This window comes from Cynoglossus semilaevis, chromosome 19 (genome assembly GCF_000523025.1).
Source record: "Cynoglossus semilaevis isolate Cse_v1.0 chromosome 19, Cse_v1.0, whole genome shotgun sequence".
NCBI classification, from domain to species: domain Eukaryota; kingdom Metazoa; phylum Chordata; class Actinopteri; order Pleuronectiformes; family Cynoglossidae; genus Cynoglossus; species Cynoglossus semilaevis.
Genome location: NC_024325.1, coordinates 16,662,949 through 16,683,898, shown reverse-complemented (window position 1 = coordinate 16,683,898; position 20,950 = coordinate 16,662,949). Strand labels below are relative to the sequence as shown.

General features: G+C 43.8%; 6 protein-coding genes across 10 annotated transcripts in view; 2 read left to right on the top strand and 4 right to left on the bottom strand.

Annotated features, from left to right (window-relative positions):
- The window catches only part of slco2b1 (solute carrier organic anion transporter family, member 2B1), a 6,605-nt gene extending 3,277 nt beyond the window's left edge, over positions 1 to 3,328 (bottom strand). Inside the window, exons 1-7 of one of the 4 annotated variants that reach the window (XM_017041436.2) lie at positions 2,975 to 3,328; positions 2,171 to 2,264; positions 1,770 to 1,907; positions 1,448 to 1,610; positions 1,155 to 1,373; positions 942 to 1,040; positions 735 to 865 (exon numbers count right to left, since the gene is read on the bottom strand). In XM_017041436.2, the coding sequence (XP_016896925.1) occupies positions 735 to 865; positions 942 to 1,040; positions 1,155 to 1,373; positions 1,448 to 1,610; positions 1,770 to 1,907; positions 2,171 to 2,257 (837 nt within the window). In that variant the 5' untranslated portion in view covers positions 2,258 to 2,264; positions 2,975 to 3,328. Of the gene's footprint in view, positions 1 to 734; positions 866 to 941; positions 1,041 to 1,154; positions 1,374 to 1,447; positions 1,611 to 1,769; positions 1,965 to 2,170; positions 2,268 to 2,974 lie in introns of those variants that run through there. The other 3 variants (XM_008333399.3, XM_008333397.3, XM_025065827.1) reach the window with 3 other exon arrangements.
- Positions 3,329 to 4,657: 1,329 nt separating this feature from the next.
- Positions 4,658 to 6,770, top strand: LOC103395638 (olfactory receptor 52N5-like). The gene is given in 3 exon segments (XM_025065826.1): positions 4,658 to 4,863; positions 4,934 to 5,214; positions 5,217 to 6,770. Coding segments are annotated over 2 exon segments (933 nt in total). The 5' UTR covers positions 4,658 to 4,863; positions 4,934 to 4,937; the 3' UTR covers positions 5,873 to 6,770.
- Positions 6,771 to 6,979: 209 nt separating this feature from the next.
- LOC103395637 (putative gustatory receptor clone PTE03) lies at positions 6,980 to 9,852 on the top strand. Of its 2 annotated transcripts, none has more exons than XM_017041447.2 (2): positions 6,980 to 7,128; positions 8,772 to 9,852. In XM_017041447.2, the coding sequence occupies exon 2, from the start codon at positions 8,779 to 8,781 to the stop codon at positions 9,712 to 9,714; it is 936 nt and encodes a 311-aa protein (XP_016896936.1). In that variant the 5' UTR covers positions 6,980 to 7,128; positions 8,772 to 8,778; the 3' UTR covers positions 9,715 to 9,852. The 2 variants fall into 2 exon arrangements, with proteins under 2 accessions (XP_016896936.1, XP_008331618.1); XM_008333396.3 differs by having other exon boundaries at positions 6,983 to 7,415.
- A 329-nt stretch (positions 9,853 to 10,181) lies between these two features.
- Positions 10,182 to 15,560, bottom strand: LOC103395623 (uncharacterized). Its single transcript, XM_008333383.3, has 4 exons — positions 14,778 to 15,560; positions 13,642 to 14,589; positions 12,995 to 13,504; positions 10,182 to 11,271 (listed from the first exon to the last, which is right to left on the bottom strand). The coding sequence occupies exons 2-4, from the start codon at positions 14,583 to 14,585 to the stop codon at positions 10,287 to 10,289; spliced, it is 2,439 nt and encodes an 812-aa protein (XP_008331605.2). The 5' UTR covers positions 14,586 to 14,589; positions 14,778 to 15,560; the 3' UTR covers positions 10,182 to 10,286.
- Positions 15,561 to 15,602: 42 nt separating this feature from the next.
- On the bottom strand, positions 15,603 to 17,907 carry LOC103395624 (olfactory receptor 146-like). Its single transcript, XM_008333385.2, has 2 exons — positions 16,997 to 17,907; positions 15,603 to 16,808 (listed from the first exon to the last, which is right to left on the bottom strand). The coding sequence occupies exon 2, from the start codon at positions 16,802 to 16,804 to the stop codon at positions 15,860 to 15,862; it is 945 nt and encodes a 314-aa protein (XP_008331607.1). The 5' UTR covers positions 16,805 to 16,808; positions 16,997 to 17,907; the 3' UTR covers positions 15,603 to 15,859.
- Positions 17,908 to 19,292: 1,385 nt separating this feature from the next.
- LOC103395755 (olfactory receptor 52N5-like) overlaps positions 19,293 to 20,950 on the bottom strand; it is a 4,290-nt gene continuing 2,632 nt past the window's right edge. Inside the window, exon 2 of the mRNA XM_008333546.3 lies at positions 19,293 to 20,950. Within this exon, the coding sequence (XP_008331768.2) occupies positions 20,342 to 20,950 (609 nt within the window). The 3' untranslated portion in view covers positions 19,293 to 20,341.

The following is a 20,950-nucleotide window of genomic DNA, read 5'->3' as shown; positions in this document are numbered from 1 at the left end:
ACTTAACTCAAACTTAACTCAGACTTAACTCAGACTTAACTTAACTCAAACTTAACTCAGACTTAACTCAGACTTAACTTAACTCAAACTTAACTCAGACTTAACTCAGACTTAACTTAACTCAAACTTAACTCAGACTTAACTCAGACTTAACTTAACTCAAACTTAACTCAGACTTAACTCAGACTTAACTTAACTCAAACTTAACTCAAACTTAACTCAGACTTCCCAGAATTCACTGTAATCCACTTGTGAAACTGTAAAGTCAGACTTCTCCGACTTCAGGAAGCCAGAGCTGTGACTTTAACTTGGAGTTTGGTGAGTTTCAAGAAACGGAGCCCAGATCCTCCACTGTTGGTTGTTTCACAACACTGTTCTGACAGGAATTCAAACTCAAACAAAACATCTGGAATGTGAGGATAAACAGAGAGAGGGAGAGAGAGAGAGCGTTCTAGTTGAGCAACACTGATTTCTCAGATTAATCTTGTTCCAACATGAACTGGATCTTCACAGGTCGATGACCTCACATTCCTGTTCTTCATCCTGTTTCACTTCAGAACTGTTGTTTGTTTGATTGTTTGTTTGTTTGATTGTTTGTTTGTTTGATTGTTTGTTTGTTTGATTGTTTTGTTTGTTTGATGATTGTTTGTTTGTTTGATTGTTTGTTTGTTTGATTGTTTGTTTGTTTGATTGTTTGTTTGTTTGATTGTTTGTTTGTTTGTTTGTAACCTCACCTCTCGCTCCATGCTCTTGGGGAAGAAGAGATAAGGCAGCGCGGCGAGGAGGAGGAGGCAGGAGGCCAGCAGGAAGCCCAGCCACCAGGCCCCCACCCAGCGCAGGTCTTTGGAGTCCAGCTGAATCTGGTCTGAGGAGCAGAAGGAGGTCAACGTGTGGACAACCCCACCTCCTCCCCTCTTCCTCCTTCACCTCCTCCTGCGTACCTTTGGAAAGTTTGTCAAAGTCCACGTAGAACCTCAGCATCATGGAGCCGGTGATGAAGCCGAGCGCCGGTCCCACGGAGGTGGCGGCGAAGACGATTCCTGGGACAGAAAGGACAGAACAAACCGTGTCAGCCTGGGGTCCGCAGACACCCCCCGGGGTGACCACAGGGGGTGCCGTTGGCCCGGTTCAGTTGGCGGGGCGGCCCCTCCTACCCAGGTAGAGGGGGGAGTTCCTCCTGCTGGCGTAGTCGTCGATGTAAGAGATGCCGAAGGGTTGGATGGGCACGGACGCCACGCCCAGCAGCAGCTGAGCCAGCAGCAGCAGAGGGTACGCCCCCTGCTGGCCGTCGCTCTGCTGCTGACTGCAGCTCTGGTTAGAAGATGAGGAGGTGAGGTTTGATTGGCAGAGGTCGGAGGTGAGGGCGGGGGCTGCTGGGAAACAGGGGAGAAGGTGAGTGTGTGTGTGCACCTGTGTGTGTGTGTGTGTGCACGTGTGTGTGTCTCACAGCTGATACTGGTGCTGTGTTCGTATGGTCCACTCAGGAAGTGAGGCAGCGCCATCAGCAGGGAGGACAGAGATGCCAGCAAAGCTCCGCCCCCGATGAACCGCGGCCGATGAACCCGACTGCCGAGAAAACTCACAAAGACGATGAGGATGGTGTTCCCAACCTACACACACACACACACACACACACACTCAGTCCAACACCAGGACCAGGACCAGGACCAGGACCAGCTGTGAAGTTTAGTCTAACTCTACAACTGAGAAGGTTCCACTGGTAGAACCACAGCTGTGGTTCCTTCTGACCATCACTGACCGTCACTGACCTCGTTAAAAGACGCCAGCAGACCCGACCTCTGGCTGGACAGGCCATAGCGCCTCTCGATGGTGGAGATGGAGCTCTTCATGTAGCCTGAGACCAGCAGCTGAGCCAGCTGCAGCAGACTGTGGCAGAAGACGAAGAACTGCAGAGACAAGAAGCTCCAGAGGTTACTGCTCCCAGACAGTCACAGCGCCACCTGCTGCACAGGCAGAGAAGCACATTCTAAAAAAGACTCTGGGTCAGTAACTGACACCAGTGTCTGTGATGGTGTTGACCACACCCCCGCCTCAGGCTGCCGTCAGACCCACAGTTCAATGTTGGATCAATGAACTGCATCCATCATCCATCCATCCATCCATCGTTTCATCCATCGTTTTATCCATTCATCCATCAATGATGACGTACCTTGACACTGTGGAACAAACTTCGTTGTCGAGCATATGCTCTAGGGGTCAAAGGGTCAGAGGTCACTCCGGGGTCACAGGTTCCCATGGTCAAACTTCTGACCCACAGAAGTGTGTGATCGACCGGAGAAGAAACACAAAACACAGTAAGGAATCAAGCCGTGGTTCACAGACGGTTTCCTTCTATATTTGGTCAAACGTTGTCAGTCTGTGCCTTTGACTTCCTCTCATCTCTGATCAGGCTAACGTTCAGCCGTGATCGGGTTATTTTAACTTACGACTGAACCCAACTCATATGACGCTGAGCCTCGACTGTCACTGGTCCTGTCACTGGTTCTGTCACTGGTTCCTTCCTCAGATTATTTCAGTTTGGACTTCTTTTCTCGACATGTTTTTTTTCTCTACATTTTGATTGGTCTGTTGACGTCTCTGAACGCTGAACAGTAATCTATGATGGGGCAGTGGTGGCTCAGTGGTTAACCAGGTCGACTTGGGTCCAGAAAGATTCAGGTTCGAGTCCACCTCCACTGAGGTGCACCGTCCTCACACACTGCTGCCCCCTGCTGGCTGTGGTGATGGATTAAAAGCAGAGGTCACATTTGGTTGTGTGCAGTGGTGCAGTGGTGCAGTGGTGTGTCACAGTGACAACTAGTTCACTTTCCTTTCCTATTTTACAGGTGTGTACGATGCCCGGTCACATGACCTGACAGAGCTGACCTCAGACGACCTCAGCGCCACACGTTAATCTGACAGGTAAAAACAAACTGACACTCGTCTGTGCTGCAGCCGTGTTCTGTCACATTACCTCAGCGTGGAGCGGGTTCTCTGAAGAAGGTGAAGTTCCACTGCGACGTTCTCCCACAGCAGCAACAGCAGCAGCAGCACCGGCAGCAGCAGCAACGGCAGCAGCAGCAGTAACGGCAGCAGCAGCACTTTCACTTGCTGTAGCTCACACTTGTGATTTCATGTTCCGTCACTCCTCCGATGGGGGGGGGAGGGTTTGGAATTTGACCCCTCGGCTGCTCAGGGTGGAACAGGAAGAAAACAAGGAAAGAAAGTGAGTGGACTTTCCATGGAAACTGAAGTAGTTGGCATTCAGACAAAGTTTGACACCAAACACTGAACGTTCTCATTACTGTTGGACTGATAGTTATTCAGAACAAATGTCTCCTCCTGATTGGTTCCTTCTTCAGTCACATGTTTGTCTGTTTTTGTTTTGTTTTTTTTTGTCAAGTCAACTTGTTGTTTGTTTGATTTTCAAACGTCGTCACATGCGCTTGAAAAACTATCATGTCAGCACTGCGACACCTACTGGCTAAAACGTGGAACAGTAGGACACCAGGAATGAAATCAGCAAATGTCTGTCTGTATCCAATGAAAACGCTTGACTTCAGGTTTTGACCATGTGACATGAAAACGTTTGGCCTGGACAGAGAACAGAGAGAAAACGGTTGGAAAAGAAACCACTAAACACAACCACAAAAATGTTGGACCGGTATTCAACCACCAACCTGCCGTTAAGATCGAGTTTTTACCCTGACACTAAAGTATTTAATATCGGGGAGAGAAAAAAACTTTCCTGACCGGTGCAGTAGAGGGCGCTCCCTGGAACACCGAGAATAAGAACAAAAGTTCCTGCTTAAAAACTGTGACAACATTGTCAAACAAACGAAGTAAAAAACGGACCAACCACATCAACAGGAAAAGAAAGTTCCAGAACCTTCAACACCAAAGTCTTCAGAGTTGTTGTTGTTTCTCAGGACGCGATGATGCAACGCATGACTTTTGACTTAACTTTTGTGGATGAACTTGAAGTGTTTTTCACCCGCAGCTGTCCCCCTGCTGGGAGCTCAGGGGCTGCGCTGCCCCCTAATGTTGCATCAGTTTCATCAGTGTGCGTACGTTCTTCGGTTTCGGTGATGAAACAGCGGTGATCATTAACGAGGTCCGCTGTGAGCGCACGTCCTCACCGACATCATCAACAGTATCTGCTGCTAATTATCCTCCCAGGAGCGCAGAGTCCCAGTCACTGGTGCTGTTTGTCACCGTGACAGGGATGACATCATCACCTGTGGGGACACGAGTGAACAAACAACAAACTTCAACCTTTAACTTTGACAGAAGAGTCAAAGGTCAAACTGCACCGACCCTGGTGAATTCTCAGAGACTGACGCACTTCTTTTGGCTTGGTCAGTACCAGAACCACGTAGAACCAGTGAAGTGTTCAGGATCGTCAGGAGATTCAGGTTCTCATTGTTTATATTTAGGGTTTGTTTTTTTTCTAGTTTCTCTCTGTGTGAACAGGTTCCTTACACATAAACACACGTTCACGTTGACTCTGAGAATGAAAAGTTTTTCAACCAGATTGAAGTCAGGGACGCAGTGGATCCTGTCAGCCATCTGGGGGCAGCAAATTAGTGGCAGAGACACAACCAGCCAACCACTGAGGGGCAAACCTGAGGGGCAAACCTGAGGGGCAAACCTGAGGTGGGGGGCAGGGGGGGAGAAGCTGAGATTCCTGTTGGTAAAGTTGGACTTCCTGTGTCTGAGTCGATGACAGCGACCTGTCAGTGACGTCCTGTTCTGGAGACGTCAAGTCCCACGACGACGGCTTCTCTACATAAAGTCACAGCAGCTCCGACATCCGTCACATCATCAACAGAACCAACGCCTCCACGGTCGTTTGTTGAACAGGTAAAACCTCAGTATACTGCCACCTGTGGTGGAGACGTCCTCATCACACTTCCTGTTGCTTCTGTTGCAGGTTGATGGAAAACTTCACGTTGAACAGCTTCACCCTGCAGCTGGAGGGTTTGACGGTGACGGAGGTTTCCGTCTACCCCGTCTTCTTCTTCTTCTTCCTCTCCTACCTGGTCATCATCGTCATGAACGTGGGCATCGTCTTCCTGGTTCTATTTGACAAGAACCTCCACCAGCCCATGTACCTGCTCTTCTGTAACCTGCCCATCAACGACCTCATCGGAAACTCCATCATGGTCCCTCGGCTGCTCTCCGACATCCTGAACCCCCCCTCCGAACGCCTCATCATTACGAGTGTGTGGTCCAGGCCTTCACCACCCACATGTTCGGCACCACCTCCCACACCGTGCTCATGACCATGGCCTTTGACAGGTACGTGGCCATCTGTAACCCCCTGCGCTACAGCGTCATCATGACCAACAGAATGGTGGTCAAGCTGACAGTGTCTGCCTGGGGGGTGGCCTTTGTGTTGGTGGGGATTCTGCTGGGTCTGACAGTGAGGCTGAACAGATGCAGGACTCTGATCATGAATCCTTACTGCGACAACGCCTCTCTCTTCAAACTGTCCTGTGAGAGCGTCTTCATCAACAACGTCTACGGCCTGACCTTCACCGTGGTCTTGTTCACAGCCTCCATCGGCAGCATGGTTCTCACCTACGCTAAGATCATTGTGGTGTGTCTGACCAGTAGAAACAAGTCTCTGAACAGTAAAGCTCTGAAGACCTGCAGCACTCATTTGGTCCTGTATCTGATGATGCTGATCAGTGGCTTCATCGTCATCATCCTCCACCGTTTCCCTCAGTTCTCCTTCTACAGGAAACTCAGTGCCATTCTGTTCCACATCATCCCTGGAAGCCTTAACCCTGTTATTTATGGAGTGCAGTCTGCAGAGATTCGCAAATTTGTATCTAAACTGTTTCAGAAGAGAAAGTCGTCTTTGTGATCATCTCCCTTCAACCCCTCACTAACATGGTTCACTAACATGGTTCAGATGAACCAACGTCCTCATATAACGTCTCTGACCTCACATGAGGTCAAAGTACAGAATGACAAAAAGTTTCAATAAACAAAACTGAACAACGACACTGAACAATGAACCCCTGTGTGTGTGTGTGTGTGTGTGTGTGTGTGTGTGTTTGCAGGTTAGAGATTAGGTTAAATGTTCACCAGCGTGGTGCCCGGGGTCACCTGGTAGCCCCCGTGGATGTACAAATGGGTTCAGTGACGATGGTCATGACAACATCGTTCAGGAAGTCTCTATGTTACTAAGTGTCCTTGAAGTATGCAGTAATAGTATTTTATATTACTGCATATTTATTTAGATTTTTAAATTTGGGGTGTGTTTGGGTCTGGGGTCATGACCCATCAATTGACCCTAACAGTGACCCTGATGATGAGATGGACACATTAAAGTAAGAGATGCTTAAAAATGGCTAATGGTTAGCATTAACGTGTGTTTGTTTACACATTTCCTCTTGGTCTGAGTGAGGTGGAAACACGGGCTGCTGCTGATGTCACTGATGATGACGCTAACACCACCTTGAGGAGCAGCAGGGGTATAAAGGACTGGGTTTTACTCAGCTCAGGGAGGAGGGGGCGCTAATGTCAGCACAGGTGAGAGTGATGCGTACGAACACAGATCCTTCCTTCAGTGTTTGTTTTTATTTATTTTAAAAGCTATTTTAAAAGTTTTAACAATGATTTTTACGTGTTATGTGAAATGTTGTCGTCAGAGTTGATCAGTCTTTAACTGAAATCAGAAAAAAGAGTTTTTAAAGACGTGTCTTTGACCTGTGTTGTTTCTAAACCAGTGATTTAACAGTGAGGTCACAAAACAACCAGTGTTGGGGCCGAAAGTGAAATCAAATAAATCAATACATCATTGAATAATTAGATAAATGTGTCATTATTAATTTAAATGAATAATAAAATATAATAATGAAACAATACATAATAAAATGTTTTTAAAGTAAAACATATATAATGATGTCATGATGTCATTTTTTAATCAAATATTTCAGTTCCAACATGAATTCATTCTATCTGTCAAACTCGCCCATCAAAGTCAGTGGGCGGGGCTAACGATGGTCTATTCTGATCCATTGGTCAGAAACAGCATGACTGGAGACAGACGGAGGAACTGAGCGGGAGAATGCAGCGATGTCCGAGGTGTCAGAGAGGACCACCAGGGGGCACACGGTACCGGAGGTTTAAGACACTGTGACTGAGAATCCACAGAGAACTCTATGCCCCACAATGCACCGGGTGGTCGAACGGTGCATGTGTGTGTTGTGCCTGTTTTGCCCAGGTACCGCAGTCACAGTCACTGTGGGGTAAATAACCTGGTGTGGAAATAAATCCTGCAGCTTCACTGACTTCTTCCAATGTATTTTCTGCATGTCTTGGCTCGACATCGTCATAGAAACGTCATCGTCTGCCATTACTTCTCTCCAGTCATGCTGTTTCCGGCCAACGGACCCGACTAGGTTGGCGTTAGCCCCGCCCGCTGACTTTGACTCATTCATATATTTAACTCCAATTGTAATTAATTAATGACACGTTTCATTAATTAAATGTAATTAATTAACGGTTTATTTGTTTAACGTTGACACTTTTAGTCGTCCACAGTGTCAAAATATAATTCAATTGATAAAAGGTTGTAAAATGAACGAATTGTGATAAATTGCATTTAATAAATCAACAGCACTCAACAATCAACACTTTACACAATAATCTGGATATTTTAATGAATATAAATTTAATTGTACGACAGGATTTGGAGAACAAACACGTTAAAGAAGTACGCCTCTGTCTCTATCAATACTGTCGTAGCTACCGTTAGCTCTGGACTGTCGTAGCTACCGTTAGCTTTGGAGTCTGTACCAGGGCTGTTGTAGCCAACGTTAGCTCTGGACTGTTGTAGCTACCGTTAGCTCTGTACTGTTGTAGCTAACGTTAGCTTTGGAGTCTGTACCAGGGCTGTTGTAGCCAACGTTAGCTCTGGACTGTTGTAGCTACCGTTAGCTCTGTACTGTTGTAGCTAACGTTAGCTCTGTACTGTTGTAGCTAACGTTAGCTTTGGAGTCTGTACCAGGGCTGTTGTAGCCAACGTTAGCTCTGGACTGTTGTAGCTACCGTTAGCTCTGTACTGTTGTAGCTAACGTTAGCTCTGTACTGTTGTAGCTAACGTTAGCTTTGGAGTCTGTACCAGGGCTGTTGTAGCCAACGTTAGCTCTGGACTGTTGTAGCTACCGTTAGCTCTGTACTGTTGTAGCTAACGTTAGCTCTGTACTGTTGTAGCTAACGTTAGCTTTGGAGTCTGTACCAGGGCTGTTGTAGCCAACGTTAGCTCTGGACTGTTGTAGCTACCGTTAGCTCTGTACTGTTGTAGCTAACGTTAGCTTTGGAGTCTGTACCAGGGCTGTTGTAGCTAACGTTAGCTCTGGACTGTTGTAGCCAACGTTAGCTCTGGACTGTTGTAGCTACCGTTAGCTCTGTACTGTTGTAGCTAACGTTAGCTTTGGAGTCTGTACCGGGGCTTTTGTAGCCAGCGTTAGCTCTGGCCTGTTGTAGCCAACGTTAGCTCTGGTGTCTGTACCAGGGCTGTTGTAGCTACATAAATCCAGCAGCAGGATCTGATCCAAGTTCATCAGGAAGTAAAAAAAATGGACTGGATTTAGTTTGAATCAGTTTGAATTCCCAACTTGACCTCAGAGACAGAGACAGTGTGCTGAACCACAGAAAGATATTTTTCATATTTGAATGGATTTGAAGATTTTCTGATGGTAAAGTTAGCCTACGTCCTAACTGTGTGGTGTTTCTTTCTGCTCGTCTTTCTTCAGCCTTTGAATGATGGAGAATCAGACTGACATCCTGCTACTGGAGGGGCTAAAGGTTACGCCCCAGTCCTCCGTCCCCACCTTTGTCCTCCTCCTCATCATCTACATCTTCATCATGGTGTCTCACCTTGGCCTGGTCCTGCTCATCGTCATGGAGCGCAGCCTCCATCAGCCCATGTACCTGCTCTTCTGTAACATGAGCCTGAACGATGCCTTCGGGGCCTCCACCATAATTCCGCCCATTCTAATTGACTTGTTTGCTGTGGCAACAGAGCGCTACATCAGCTACGCCCACTGTGTTGTTCAGGCGTTCTGTGCTCACTTTCACGCCAGCACCTCACACACTGTGCTCATGGCCATGACCTTTGACCGCTACATGGCCATCTGCAACCCACTGCGCTACACCACCGTTATGACCCATAGGATGGTGGTGCTGCTGTCGATGGTAGCGTGGGGGGTGTCTCTCCTGCTGGTGGCGATCCTTGTGGCCCTCAGCGTGCGTCTGTCACGATGCAGACGGTTAGTTTCCAACCCCTTCTGTGACAACGCCTCGCTTTTCAAGCTCTCCTGCGACAGCGTCCTCATCAACAACATCTACGGCCTGACTTACACCATCCTCCTGCTCGGCTCCTCCCTCGGCAGTTTTCTGCTCACGTACATACGTATCGCCGCCGTATGCCTGAGCGGCCGAAACAAGGTTTTGAACGGGCGAGCGCTGCAGACCTGCGCTTCTCACCTGGTCGTCTACGCCATCATGTTCATGTCAGGCATCATCATCATCACCCTCCACCGCTTCCCACAGTTGTCCGACCAGAGGAAACTAGCCTCCATGTTGTTCCACGTGGTGCCACCTGCACTGAACGCCATCACCTACGGCCTTCAGATCAAAGTAGTGAGACAGAAAATCCTCCTCAGGTTCCAGACAAAAACAACACCATTGTTTTAATAGAAATGTCTTTGTTTTTACTGTGTTTTCAATAAGGATTAAAAAATGGAACCACATCCCATCATCACCAGTCATCCCAGAGAAAATCTGAGATTTTAGTTCAGACCAAAGTCCATTTGTGTTGCTCAAACAAACCTGAACAAAGCATTTCCAAAAGTGAAGCTAAAAAATACACTTTGTGATGTAGGCTGCAGGTAAAAAATAATAAAATAAACAACAAATAACATTAAGATATTTTTCCAGTCTTCAAGATGTATTACATTTTATTTTGGCAAATTCAAAGCAAAAGCATTCAAACATTACAACTTTATTGTAATATGAATCAAAACATAGTGTTTTGTCAAATGTACAAGTTCTCTAAAGCTTCCTCTGATAGAACGGCTACAGTCTCTGAGTGGAGGCCACACAGTCGTCAGTGTCTTGTGAGGACAGTGAAGGCAGCACCGCGGCCAGCAGTAAGACGAATAATCAGTTGAGATACATTTGGATGAAACCAGGAACTTAAAATCATCAGGTAGAAAAAATTAAAAACCACATCAACCGGTCGTCAGTTACAAATGAAAACACACAGGTTAGCACCGTGGCTGAATTTTTTTGCGCTGAAACAAATTGGACAAACATTTGTGTATTTCCTGCGACTGCAGGCCATAGATGACGGGATTCAAACTGCCAGGGACAATGTTGAAGAGAAGGGCAGAGATCTTTCTGTACTCTGCGTACTGAGGGAACCGATGCATGGCGATGAGGACCATCCCACTGACCAGCATCATCAGGTACACACACAGGTGTGTGCTGCAGGTCTTCAGGGCTTTTCCGTTCAAAGACCTGCTCTTGCTGTTCAAACACGCCACCATGATCCTCCAGTAGGTGAGGACGATACAACCAATGGATGACGAGAGCAGCAGCACGGTGAACGTCAGGCCGTAAATGTTGTTGATTAACGCGTTTTCACAGGAGAGTTTGTACAGAGAGGCGTTGTCACAGTAAGTGTTGGTGATCAGAGTCCGACAACGATTGAGTCGAGCCGTCAGGCTGAGCAGAACCACCACCAGGACAAAGGCCACGCCCCACGCCGACAGCGTCAGTTTAATCACCATCTTGTCCGTCATGACGTTGGCGTAGCGTAGAGGGTTACAGATGGCTACGTATCTGTCGAAGGCCATGATCATGAGCACGGTGTGAGCGTTAGTGCCCGACAAGTGCGCAGTGAACGCTTGCATCAAACAGTGATAATAGTGAATAAAGCGTTCAGACGGTGGCACCAGGATGTCAGCGAGCACTCGAGGAACAAGCAATGAATTTGCCATCACGTCGTTGACCGACAGGTTACAGAAGAGCAGGTACATGGGCTGGTGCAGGCTCCTGTCCATCCAGATCAAGGCCAGGATGCCCAGGTTGGCAACAAAGATGAAAACGTACGTGAGAAGGAGGAGGACGAAGATGGGGTACTTGGAAGTCTTGGTGACCTTTAACCCCTCAAGCTGCAGTACAAGGCTGTTGTGGGTGAGGTTTTCCATCTGGGTTGCTGTAATCATTACAAACAAATCAAAGTTTAATCACGCTTGAATGTGGCTGCATCAGTCTACAAACATGAGGATGAACTACAGTGACACGTGAGCTCGGAGTCCTCTGCTTACACTCTAACTTTAAGACTTTGTTCAGATATACTGTAGTGACACACTCTGACCACTGGAGGCAGCAGTCTACCAGCAGCTCCAGTGTCTCTGTAAAAACAACCTACAGAGTTACTGTTCATTAAACCTGAAACCAAGAACCAGTAAAGGGTTCTGAGCTCGGTCCAATGGCAGCCATGTTTTCACTGAGGTGGAGCCTCAGGAAAACAATGAAGTTTTAATGACAAATAAACAAAAAACAAAAACATGATTGTGAATGTGAAAGTCCATAAAGATTAAAACTCTGAACACAGATGGTTGATGGGTTCGTTAACTGATCCATCCCTGATGGACCTGGTCCACCAGAGTCACCTGGTCAACAGCTGTTCGAAGGTCATTCAAATGAACTGAAATCTTACGAACAAGTAAGAAAAAAAAAAAAACAGACAACGTGAAAGAAAAGAAGCTCCAGAAGTCTACGCAGTTTTTCACACTGAGTCTGTCTGTGTGTGTGGGTGTGGGGGGGGGGGGGGCAGTTGGGAGTGGGGGAGTGAACACATCACCTTCAGCCTCCTGCTCCTGCTCCACACACTCAGCACAGCTTCTGTGCTGGTTTTAATAACATAACTGCTCCCACGAAGGGTGGGGGTCAGGGTGGAGGGGGCGGGGGGACAAAGACGTGATGTCATGGTTCTGGTATAGTGTCAGAGGATGGCAGCAGTGAAGTGAAGACGGTTGGACATTTGGATTAGTCACAGTTATTTCATAACTCAGTTTCCAAACACAAAAAAATTAAATAAAGATCAAATAAAGAATCAAATACGAGATCTCAAGCTTTAAACGTTTTACTTGCAGCAAGGAGTTCAGAACAATGGTTCCATTCAGAACTGCACTGAGGAACTCCTCAGTGCTCAAAGCACAAATACAGGTTTTTTACACACACATCAATGGTCAGAACCTTAACCCTTTACAGCCATGTGGTGTTCACGCACCAGATTTTCCACCAATAGAAAACATGAACTGAGCTGTTGTGCTCAGTAACTCAGGTTAGATCAAAGAAATACACTTTGGAGTCTTTTCCTTTTTCATGTTCTGTTTTCCTCATTATTTGGGCAGAGAAACTGGACCAGGTTCTGTGACCCGTCTCTATCTCCATCAGTACCAAACACCATCCTGATATGTAAACCATCAGCACTTCTCCTTTTAGTACAGCATTTAAAAACAAACAATATAAATTGATATGGAAACTTAATACAATGACACATGATACATGAAATGATACATTTAAAATACAAATCTAAATATATTTTAGTACAAATATATAAACTAATTAGTTGTAGATTTAACAAAATAAGAGATAAACAAGGTTCACCATGGATCAACAACAAAGGTTAACATAACTCAATGCTGAATATTGTGATTTAAACTAACTAAGAAATACTTTTAACCATTTTAATGACATGTTGTTTCATTATTATAATTACAAAAGCCTTAGTTAAAAGCTGAACACAGATCATAAATGAACAAAATGAACTGACAAATAGCAAAACATCATGAAAAAATAAAAACATTTAGAAGAGCAAAACATTTCACATCTAAGTCATTTGAAAGCGTTAACTGTTTTGAATTGAAAGAGTCTGGACATGGATCTACAGATTTCTGCAGACTGCACTCCATAAATAACAGGGTTAAGGCTTCCAGGGATGATGTGGAACAGAATGGCACTGAGTTTCCTGTAGAAGGAGAACTGAGGGAAACGGTGGAGGATGATGACGATGAAGCCACTGATCAGCATCATCAGATACAGGACCAAATGAGTGCTGCAGGTCTTCAGAGCTTTACTGTTCAGAGACTTGTTTCTACTGGTCAGACACACCACAATGATCTTAGCGTAGGTGAGAACCATGCTGCCGATGGAGGCTGTGAACAAGACCACGGTGAAGGTCAGGCCGTAGACGTTGTTGATGAAGACGCTCTCACAGGACAGTTTGAAGAGAGAGGCGTTGTCGCAGTAAGGATTCATGATCAGAGTCCTGCATCTGTTCAGCCTCACTGTCAGACCCAGCAGAATCCCCACCAACACAAAGGCCACCCCCCAGGCAGACACTGTCAGCTTGACCACCATTCTGTTGGTCATGATGACGCTGTAGCGCAGGGGGTTACAGATGGCCACGTACCTGTCAAAGGCCATGGTCATCAGCACGGTATGGGAGGTTGTAAAAGTCAGTTTAACCTTTTGGACCAGGCCACAGATATTAAGTGCTGTGCTTTTAACAGACAGTTCATCTGAGCTCAGATCTGTGCAGAATGAAATCATTTGAAAGCGTTAACTGTTTTGAATTGAAAGAGTCTGGACATGGATCTACAGATTTCTGCAGACTGCACTCCATAAATAACAGGGTTAAGGCTTCCAGGGATGATGTGGAACAGAATGGCACTGAGTTTCCTGTAGAAGGAGAACTGAGGGAAACGGTGGAGGATGATGACGATGAAGCCACTGATCAGCATCATCAGATACAGGACCAAATGAGTGCTGCAGGTCTTCAGAGCTTTACTGTTCAGAGACTTGTTTCTACTGGTCAGACACACCACAATGATCTTAGCGTAGGTGAGAACCATGCTGCCGATGGAGGCTGTGAACAAGACCACGGTGAAGGTCAGGCCGTAGACGTTGTTGATGAAGACGCTCTCACAGGACAGTTTGAAGAGAGAGGCGTTGTCGCAGTAAGGATTCATGATCAGAGTCCTGCATCTGTTCAGCCTCACTGTCAGACCCAGCAGAATCCCCACCAACACAAAGGCCACCCCCCAGGCAGACACTGTCAGCTTGACCACCATTCTGTTGGTCATGATGACGCTGTAGCGCAGGGGGTTACAGATGGCCACGTACCTGTCAAAGGCCATGGTCATGAGCACGGTGTGAGTTGTTGCAGCAAATGTGTGAACGGTGAAGGCCTGGACCACACACTCGTAATAACTGATGACACGTTTAGAAGAAGGACGCAGCATATCTATGAGCAGACGAGGGACCAGGATGGAGTTGCCAACAATGTCATTTACAGAAAGGTTACAGAAAAGAAGGTACATGGGCTGGTGAAGCTTCCTGTCAGTGAAAATGAGGAGAATGATGCCCACATTCACAATGATTATAAACAAGTAGAACAGGAGGAAACAGAGGAAGACGGGGTACAGAGCGTCCTCTGACAGGTTCAAGTCCTCCAGCTGCAGCAGGAAGCTGTTCAATGTAAAGTTTTCCATCAACCTGAAAGAAAAAAACAGACATCACAAAAAATGAAATTGATGTGATGACAAAATATTATATTATAAGTGAGATGGCAAAGTATTTTGTAAAGACGTAAAGAATAACAACAACAAATGTAAAAGCCGTAAAACAAAATCAGATTTCAATTCAGAGAGGGAAACCACAGAGATGCTGGTACGAGGTCCTACCAGCAGGGAGGCGTCCGGTTCTACTGCCTTTTTCACCTGTCTGGTTCCAGGTTGCTGTTCTTCTGTGTGGGCATATTTTTATAGTCAGTTTTATTCTCAATGGACGTATTTTCCCTATGACCACTATGAAGTCATGATGATAATTATCAGTTGGGTTGGGTAACAGTGAAAAGTGACAGACCTCTTTTAATCTTTACAAACAAAACAACAGCACCAGCATCACAGTTCATCACAAACTACAGATAAATATCTAAATATTAATAAATAAATATCCCTCCATGAGCTACAAGATGTCGTAGAGAGGACTGCAGGTCCCAGTTATCCTGGAAGCTGGTTGTCTGGGACTCTACCTACTTAAGTAAACATTAAACGTATAGCCCTGTCGACCATTACATCTCAAATCCATCACTAAACCTTAATGGTGATTTTTCTCTGGGGGTCATCTTCCACGCATATTTAAATTAGAACGCAGATTTGAGTCTGAAAACTAGTTGCTCTCTGCTCTGACTAATTTCTACAACAAATCATTTAAATGACCTACGATGTATAAGTACAAAGCTGTCAAAAGCTATTTAATTTCTGTAGATAGAAGCAACAATCTCATAATAAAAGGGCAAGGTGCCCCTGTGGAAATGGAACATAGAAGTGGTTTAATTAATAATGAAACAATTAATAATACCAATACTATAGAAATCTCATGTATATATGCTTTAAACAACACGTACTAATGTTATTATTTTTAGTGACTAGCCGACAGAATGCGCTGCTTAGTGAAAAAACGTATAGAAAAACGAATGATAAAACCTTTAGTAACTCACATGAAAACTCAAAGGCAAGATTTTAATAATATAATGTAGTAAGGACCTTATGCAAATCAGGGCCCAAGTGTAAAATGTGCTATGTCAATAAAACAGTTTTAATAAAACTTGTAATCCAATAAAATAATGACAGAAAATACCTCTTAAACTGAATTTAAATTTTGTTTAGAAAAGTCAGTTTAACCTTTTGGACCAGGCCACAGATATTAAGTGCTGTGCTTTTAACAGACAGTTCATCTGAGCTCAGATCTGTGCAGAATGAAATCATTTGAAAGCGTTAACTGTTTTGAATTGAAAGAGTCTGGACATGGATCTACAGATTTCTGCAGACTGCACTCCATAAATAACAGGGTTAAGGCTTCCAGGGATGATGTGGAACAGAATGGCACTGAGTTTCCTGTAGAAGGAGAACTGAGGGAAACGGTGGAGGATGATGACGATGAAGCCACTGATCAGCATCATCAGATACAGGACCAAATGAGTGCTGCAGGTCTTCAGAGCTTTACTGTTCAGAGACTTGTTTCTACTGGTCAGACACACCACAATGATCTTAGCGTAGGTGAGAACCATGCTGCCGATGGAGGCTGTGAACAAGACCACGGTGAAGGTCAGGCCGTAGACGTTGTTGATGAAGACGCTCTCACAGGACAGTTTGAAGAGAGAGGCGTTGTCGCAGTAAGGATTCATGATCAGAGTCCTGCATCTGTTCAGCCTCACTGTCAGACCCAGCAGAATCCCCACCAACACAAAGGCCACCCCCCAGGCAGACACTGTCAGCTTGACCACCATTCTGTTGGTCATGATGACGCTGTAGCGCAGGGGGTTACAGATGGCCACGTACCTGTCAAAGGCCATGGTCATCAGCACGGTATGGGAGGTTGTAGCAAATGTGTGAACGGTGAAGGCCTGGACCACACACTCGTAATAACTGATGACACGTTTAGAAGAAGGACGCAGCATATCTATGAGCAGACGAGGGACCAGGATGGAGTTGCCAACAATGTCATTTACAGAAAGGTTACAGAAAAGAAGGTACATGGGCTGGTGAAGCTTCCTGTCAGTGAAAATGAGGAGAATGATGCCCACATTCACAATGATTATAAACAAGTAGAACAGGAGGAAACAGAGGAAGACGGGGTACAGAGCGTCCTCTGACAGGTTCAAGTCCTCCAGCTGCAGCAGGAAGCTGTTCAATGTAAAGTTTTCCATCAACCTGAAAGAAAAAAACAGACATCACAAAAAATGAAATTGATGTGATGACAAAATATTATATTATAAGTGAGATGGCAAAGTATTTTGTAAAGACGTAAAGAATAACAACAACAAATGTAAAAGCCGTAAAACAAAATCAGATTTCAATTCAGAGAGGGAAACCACAGAGATGCTGGTACGAGGTCCTACCAGCAGGGAGGCGTCCGGTTCTACTGCCTTTTTCACCTGTCTGGTTCCAGGTTGCTGTTCTTCTGTGTGGGCATATTTTTATAGTCAGTTTTATTCTCAATGGACGTATTTTCCCTATGACCACTATGAAGTCATGATGATAATTATCAGTTGGGTTGGGTAACAGTGAAAAGTGACAGACCTCTTTTAATCTTTACAAACAAAACAACAGCACCAGCATCACAGTTCATCACAAACTACAGATAAATATCTAAATATTAATAAATAAATATCCCTCCATGAGCTACAAGATGTCGTAGAGAGGACTGCAGGTCCCAGTTATCCTGGAAGCTGGTTGTCTGGGACTCTACCTACTTAAGTAAACATTAAACGTATAGCCCTGTCGACCATTACATCTCAAATCCATCACTAAACCTTAATGGTGATTTTTCTCTGGGGGTCATCTTCCACGCATATTTAAATTAGAACGCAGATTTGAGTCTGAAAACTAGTTGCTCTCTGCTCTGACTAATTTCTACAACAAATCATTTAAATGACCTACGATGTATAAGTCCAAAGCTGTCAAAAGCTATTTAATTTCTGTAGATAGAAGCAACAATCTCATAATAAAAGGGCAAGGTGCCCCTGTGGAAATGGAACATAGAAGTGGTTTAATTAATAATGAAACAATTAATAATACCAATACTATAGAAATCTCATGTATATATGCTTTAAACAACACGTACTAATGTTATTATTTTTAGTGACTAGCCGACAGAATGCGCTGCTTAGTGAAAAAACGTATAGAAAAACAATATTTTTTAATGGCTGAGCTGGCGGTAAAAAAAACCCAAAACAAAACAAATGACAGGCCACTGACCCAGCACTGGAGTAAGGGACGTCTAACGAACGTCAGAGGTGTGTTCTCATTAACCGTAAGTAAAATATGATTTAAACTTACTAACGTGAGTAAATATCACATATTGATTATTACAAGCGAAATACGAAAACGTAAATAAATGGCCGTGTTTTCATATGTAAAACGTCTTCATATTATTCACGTTAGCACACAAGCTAATGCTAGCGCGGTTTGCGCGAACGTTAGCATGTAGCGTTCTAGAAAGTTCTACGTATATATCTCCATTGCTTTATGACTTCTAGTGTTAGGCCTCAGTTATCGACGGAGTTTGGAGGGAACTTTAACATGCTAACGGCCGAATCGGCGAGGAGCACCAAAACGCCAGAGGCAGGTTTTAATTTATGAATATTATTATTCTATTTAACTGAGAATAAAACATAGTCCAATACCTTTCGATTGTGTTTAAAAATGATTGCAGAAGACCGTTATAACTGAAGACGTTTTAAATTATTCCGGTCATATTAGCATACTCTTTAATATTCATTCCTTAACCCCCATTACTAACGTTAGCGTTGTAGCTCGGGCAGGTCAATGATCCAAACTTGTGTAAATTCATACTTAGCTAGTGCTATTAAGTCACGTTAAACAACACTTTGTTTTCAGTAAGAGTTTGCACTTTCGTTATATTATGTTATATCATATTATATTATATAATATTGTAAGTAAAAAAACCCGATTAAATCTGGTGGAAGTGATGATGCGATGTGGTTGCGAACATTCACGTGAATATTTCCCTGATTAAAAAGTAAATTTACTATAGCTAGTCAAACCACAAGCACTAATACTGCTATATTGGCAAATTAATTCTGAAAAACTCAAATAAATAATCAGTGATGTTGCTGTGTAACATAATGTATCTTGTGATTACACAATGTAAAATAAGAAATTGTTTGATGTAACCTATATAAAACGTGTATTTTTCAAAAGCTTTGGTAAGGAAAAGAACAACAAATCAATTTGGTAATATGGAAACATTTACCGTACATCTTGATCTTCTCACAGGTCTCACAGAATGGTGGAAGTGATGATGCGATGTGGTTGCGAACATTCACGTGAATATTTCCCTGATTAAAAAGTAAATTTACTATAGCTAGTCAAACCACAAGCACTAATACTGCTATATTGGCAAATTAATTCTGAAAAACTCAAATAAATAATCAGTGATGTTGCTGTGTAACATAATGTATCTTGTGATTACACAATGTAAAATAAGAAATTGTTTGATGTAACCTATATAAAACGTGTATTTTTCAAAAGCTTTGGTAAGGAAAAGAACAACAAATCAATTTGGTAATATGGAAACATTTACCGTACATCTTGATCTTCTCACAGGTCTCACAGAAGTTTTTGTTTCATCACCGTAAAGATGTCGCACAACAGAGATGCTGGTAAGTACAAAGTTTGCTGTTTTTGGAATTACATCATACTTTACAAAATATATCATTTGTTTATCAGCAAAACAAAGCTCTGTTTAAAGGCTGCTAAAAGTTTAATAATCATTGTGTGCTGAGAAATAAGATTGAATCAATAGAATTAAATGAATAGGATTGAAATAATCCAAACAACAAATGCTGGAGTACAAAGGAACCAAGACAAAGTCCCAATAAAAAAGGAAGGAGGGTCCTTTCCCAACACACACTCACACACACAAACTGCCCTGAGGGAGGGTCACTAAGAAAACAGTTTATCTATTTATTTTTTTACCAGCATTGCTTATATACAGACATTGCTTGAATACCTTTTACACTCATTACTGACAAAAATCCACCTTAGTGCCACCAAAAAAAGAGTTTTGTTTGAAATATTTCTGTTCTCCAGTTTTTTGCACATATTTACACTTATGACTTGTGAGTGTACATATGTAGGTTTAGTGAGTTGTTTTTAAGATGCAACTCAGGTTTTACTTACTTGTGATTCTGAACTCAAGTTCTAATAATAAGTAGATACTCTTAAAAGCTGTTTATAATAGTTAAAAAACTATTTTTTGAATTCAAAATATCATGTGCGTTGTTTAATGTATTAATGACTGATGCAGAACTATTTTAGTACTGCTACTAGTGGTTTGAAATCTTTTCCATACTGTGTATTTTCTATGTTTACTTTGTGTAAAGTAATGCTTGTGAATTATTATTTATGGTAAATTCTGAAATGATTTAATGAATGATAAAACCTTTAGTAACTCACATGAAAACTCAAAGGCAAGATTTTAATAATATAATGTAGTAAGGACCTTATGCAATCAGGGCCCAAGTGTAAAATGTGCTATGTCAATAAAACAGTTTTAATAAAACTTGTAATCCAATAAAATAATGACAGAAAATACCTCTTAAACTGAATTTAAATTTTGTTTAGAAAAGTCAGTTTAACCTTTTGGACCAGGCCACAGATATTAAGTGCTGTGCTTTTAACAGACAGTTCATCTGAGCTCAGATCTGTGCAGAATGAAATCATTTGAAAGCGTTAACTGTTTTGAATTGAAAGAGTCTGGACATGGATCTACAGATTTCTGCAGACTGCACTCCATAAATAACAGGGTTAAGGCTTCCAGGGATGATGTGGAACAGAATGGCACTGAGTTTCCTGTAGAAGGAGAACTGAGGGAAACGGTGGAGGATGATGACGATGAAGCCACTGATCAGCATCATCAGATACAGGACCAAATGAGTGCTGCAGGTCTTCAGAGCTTTACTGTTCAGAGACTTGTTTCTACTGGTCAGACACACCACAATGATCTTAGCGTAGGTGAGAACCATGCTGCCGATGGAGGCTGTGAACAAGACCACGGTGAAGGTCAGGCCGTAGACGTTGTTGATGAAGACGCTCTCACAGGACAGTTTGAAGAGAGAGGCGTTGTCGCAGTAAGGATTCATGATCAGAGTCCTGCATCTGTTCAGCCTCACTGTCAGACCCAGCAGAATCCCCACCAACACAAAGGCCACCCCCCAGGCAGACACTGTCAGCTTGACCACCATTCTGTTGGTCATGATGACGCTGTAGCGCAGGGGGTTACAGATGGCCACGTACCTGTCAAAGGCCATGGTCATGAGCACGGTGTG

What these genes read in the sequence shown, in the direction of transcription:
- LOC103395637 (XM_017041447.2), top strand. Translation starts at nt 8,779, where the DNA reads ATGATGGAGAATCAGACTGACATCCTGCTACTGGAGGGGCTAAAGGTT.
- LOC103395623 (XM_008333383.3), bottom strand. Translation starts at nt 14,585, where the DNA reads ATGGAAAACTTTACATTGAACAGCTTCCTGCTGCAGCTGGAGGACTTG. An exon ending in ACAGTTAACGCTTTCAAATG is followed by an intron (nt 13,505 to 13,641) that starts ATTTCATTCTGC and finishes GGCCTTTGACAG; the next exon opens with GTACGTGGCCATCTGTAACC. An exon ending in CCTGTTATTTATGGAGTGCA is followed by an intron (nt 11,272 to 12,994) that starts GTCTGCAGAAAT and finishes CATTCAAGCGTG; the next exon opens with ATTAAACTTTGATTTGTTTG.
- LOC103395624 (XM_008333385.2), bottom strand. Translation starts at nt 16,804, where the DNA reads ATGGAAAACTTTACATTGAACAGCTTCCTGCTGCAGCTGGAGGACTTG.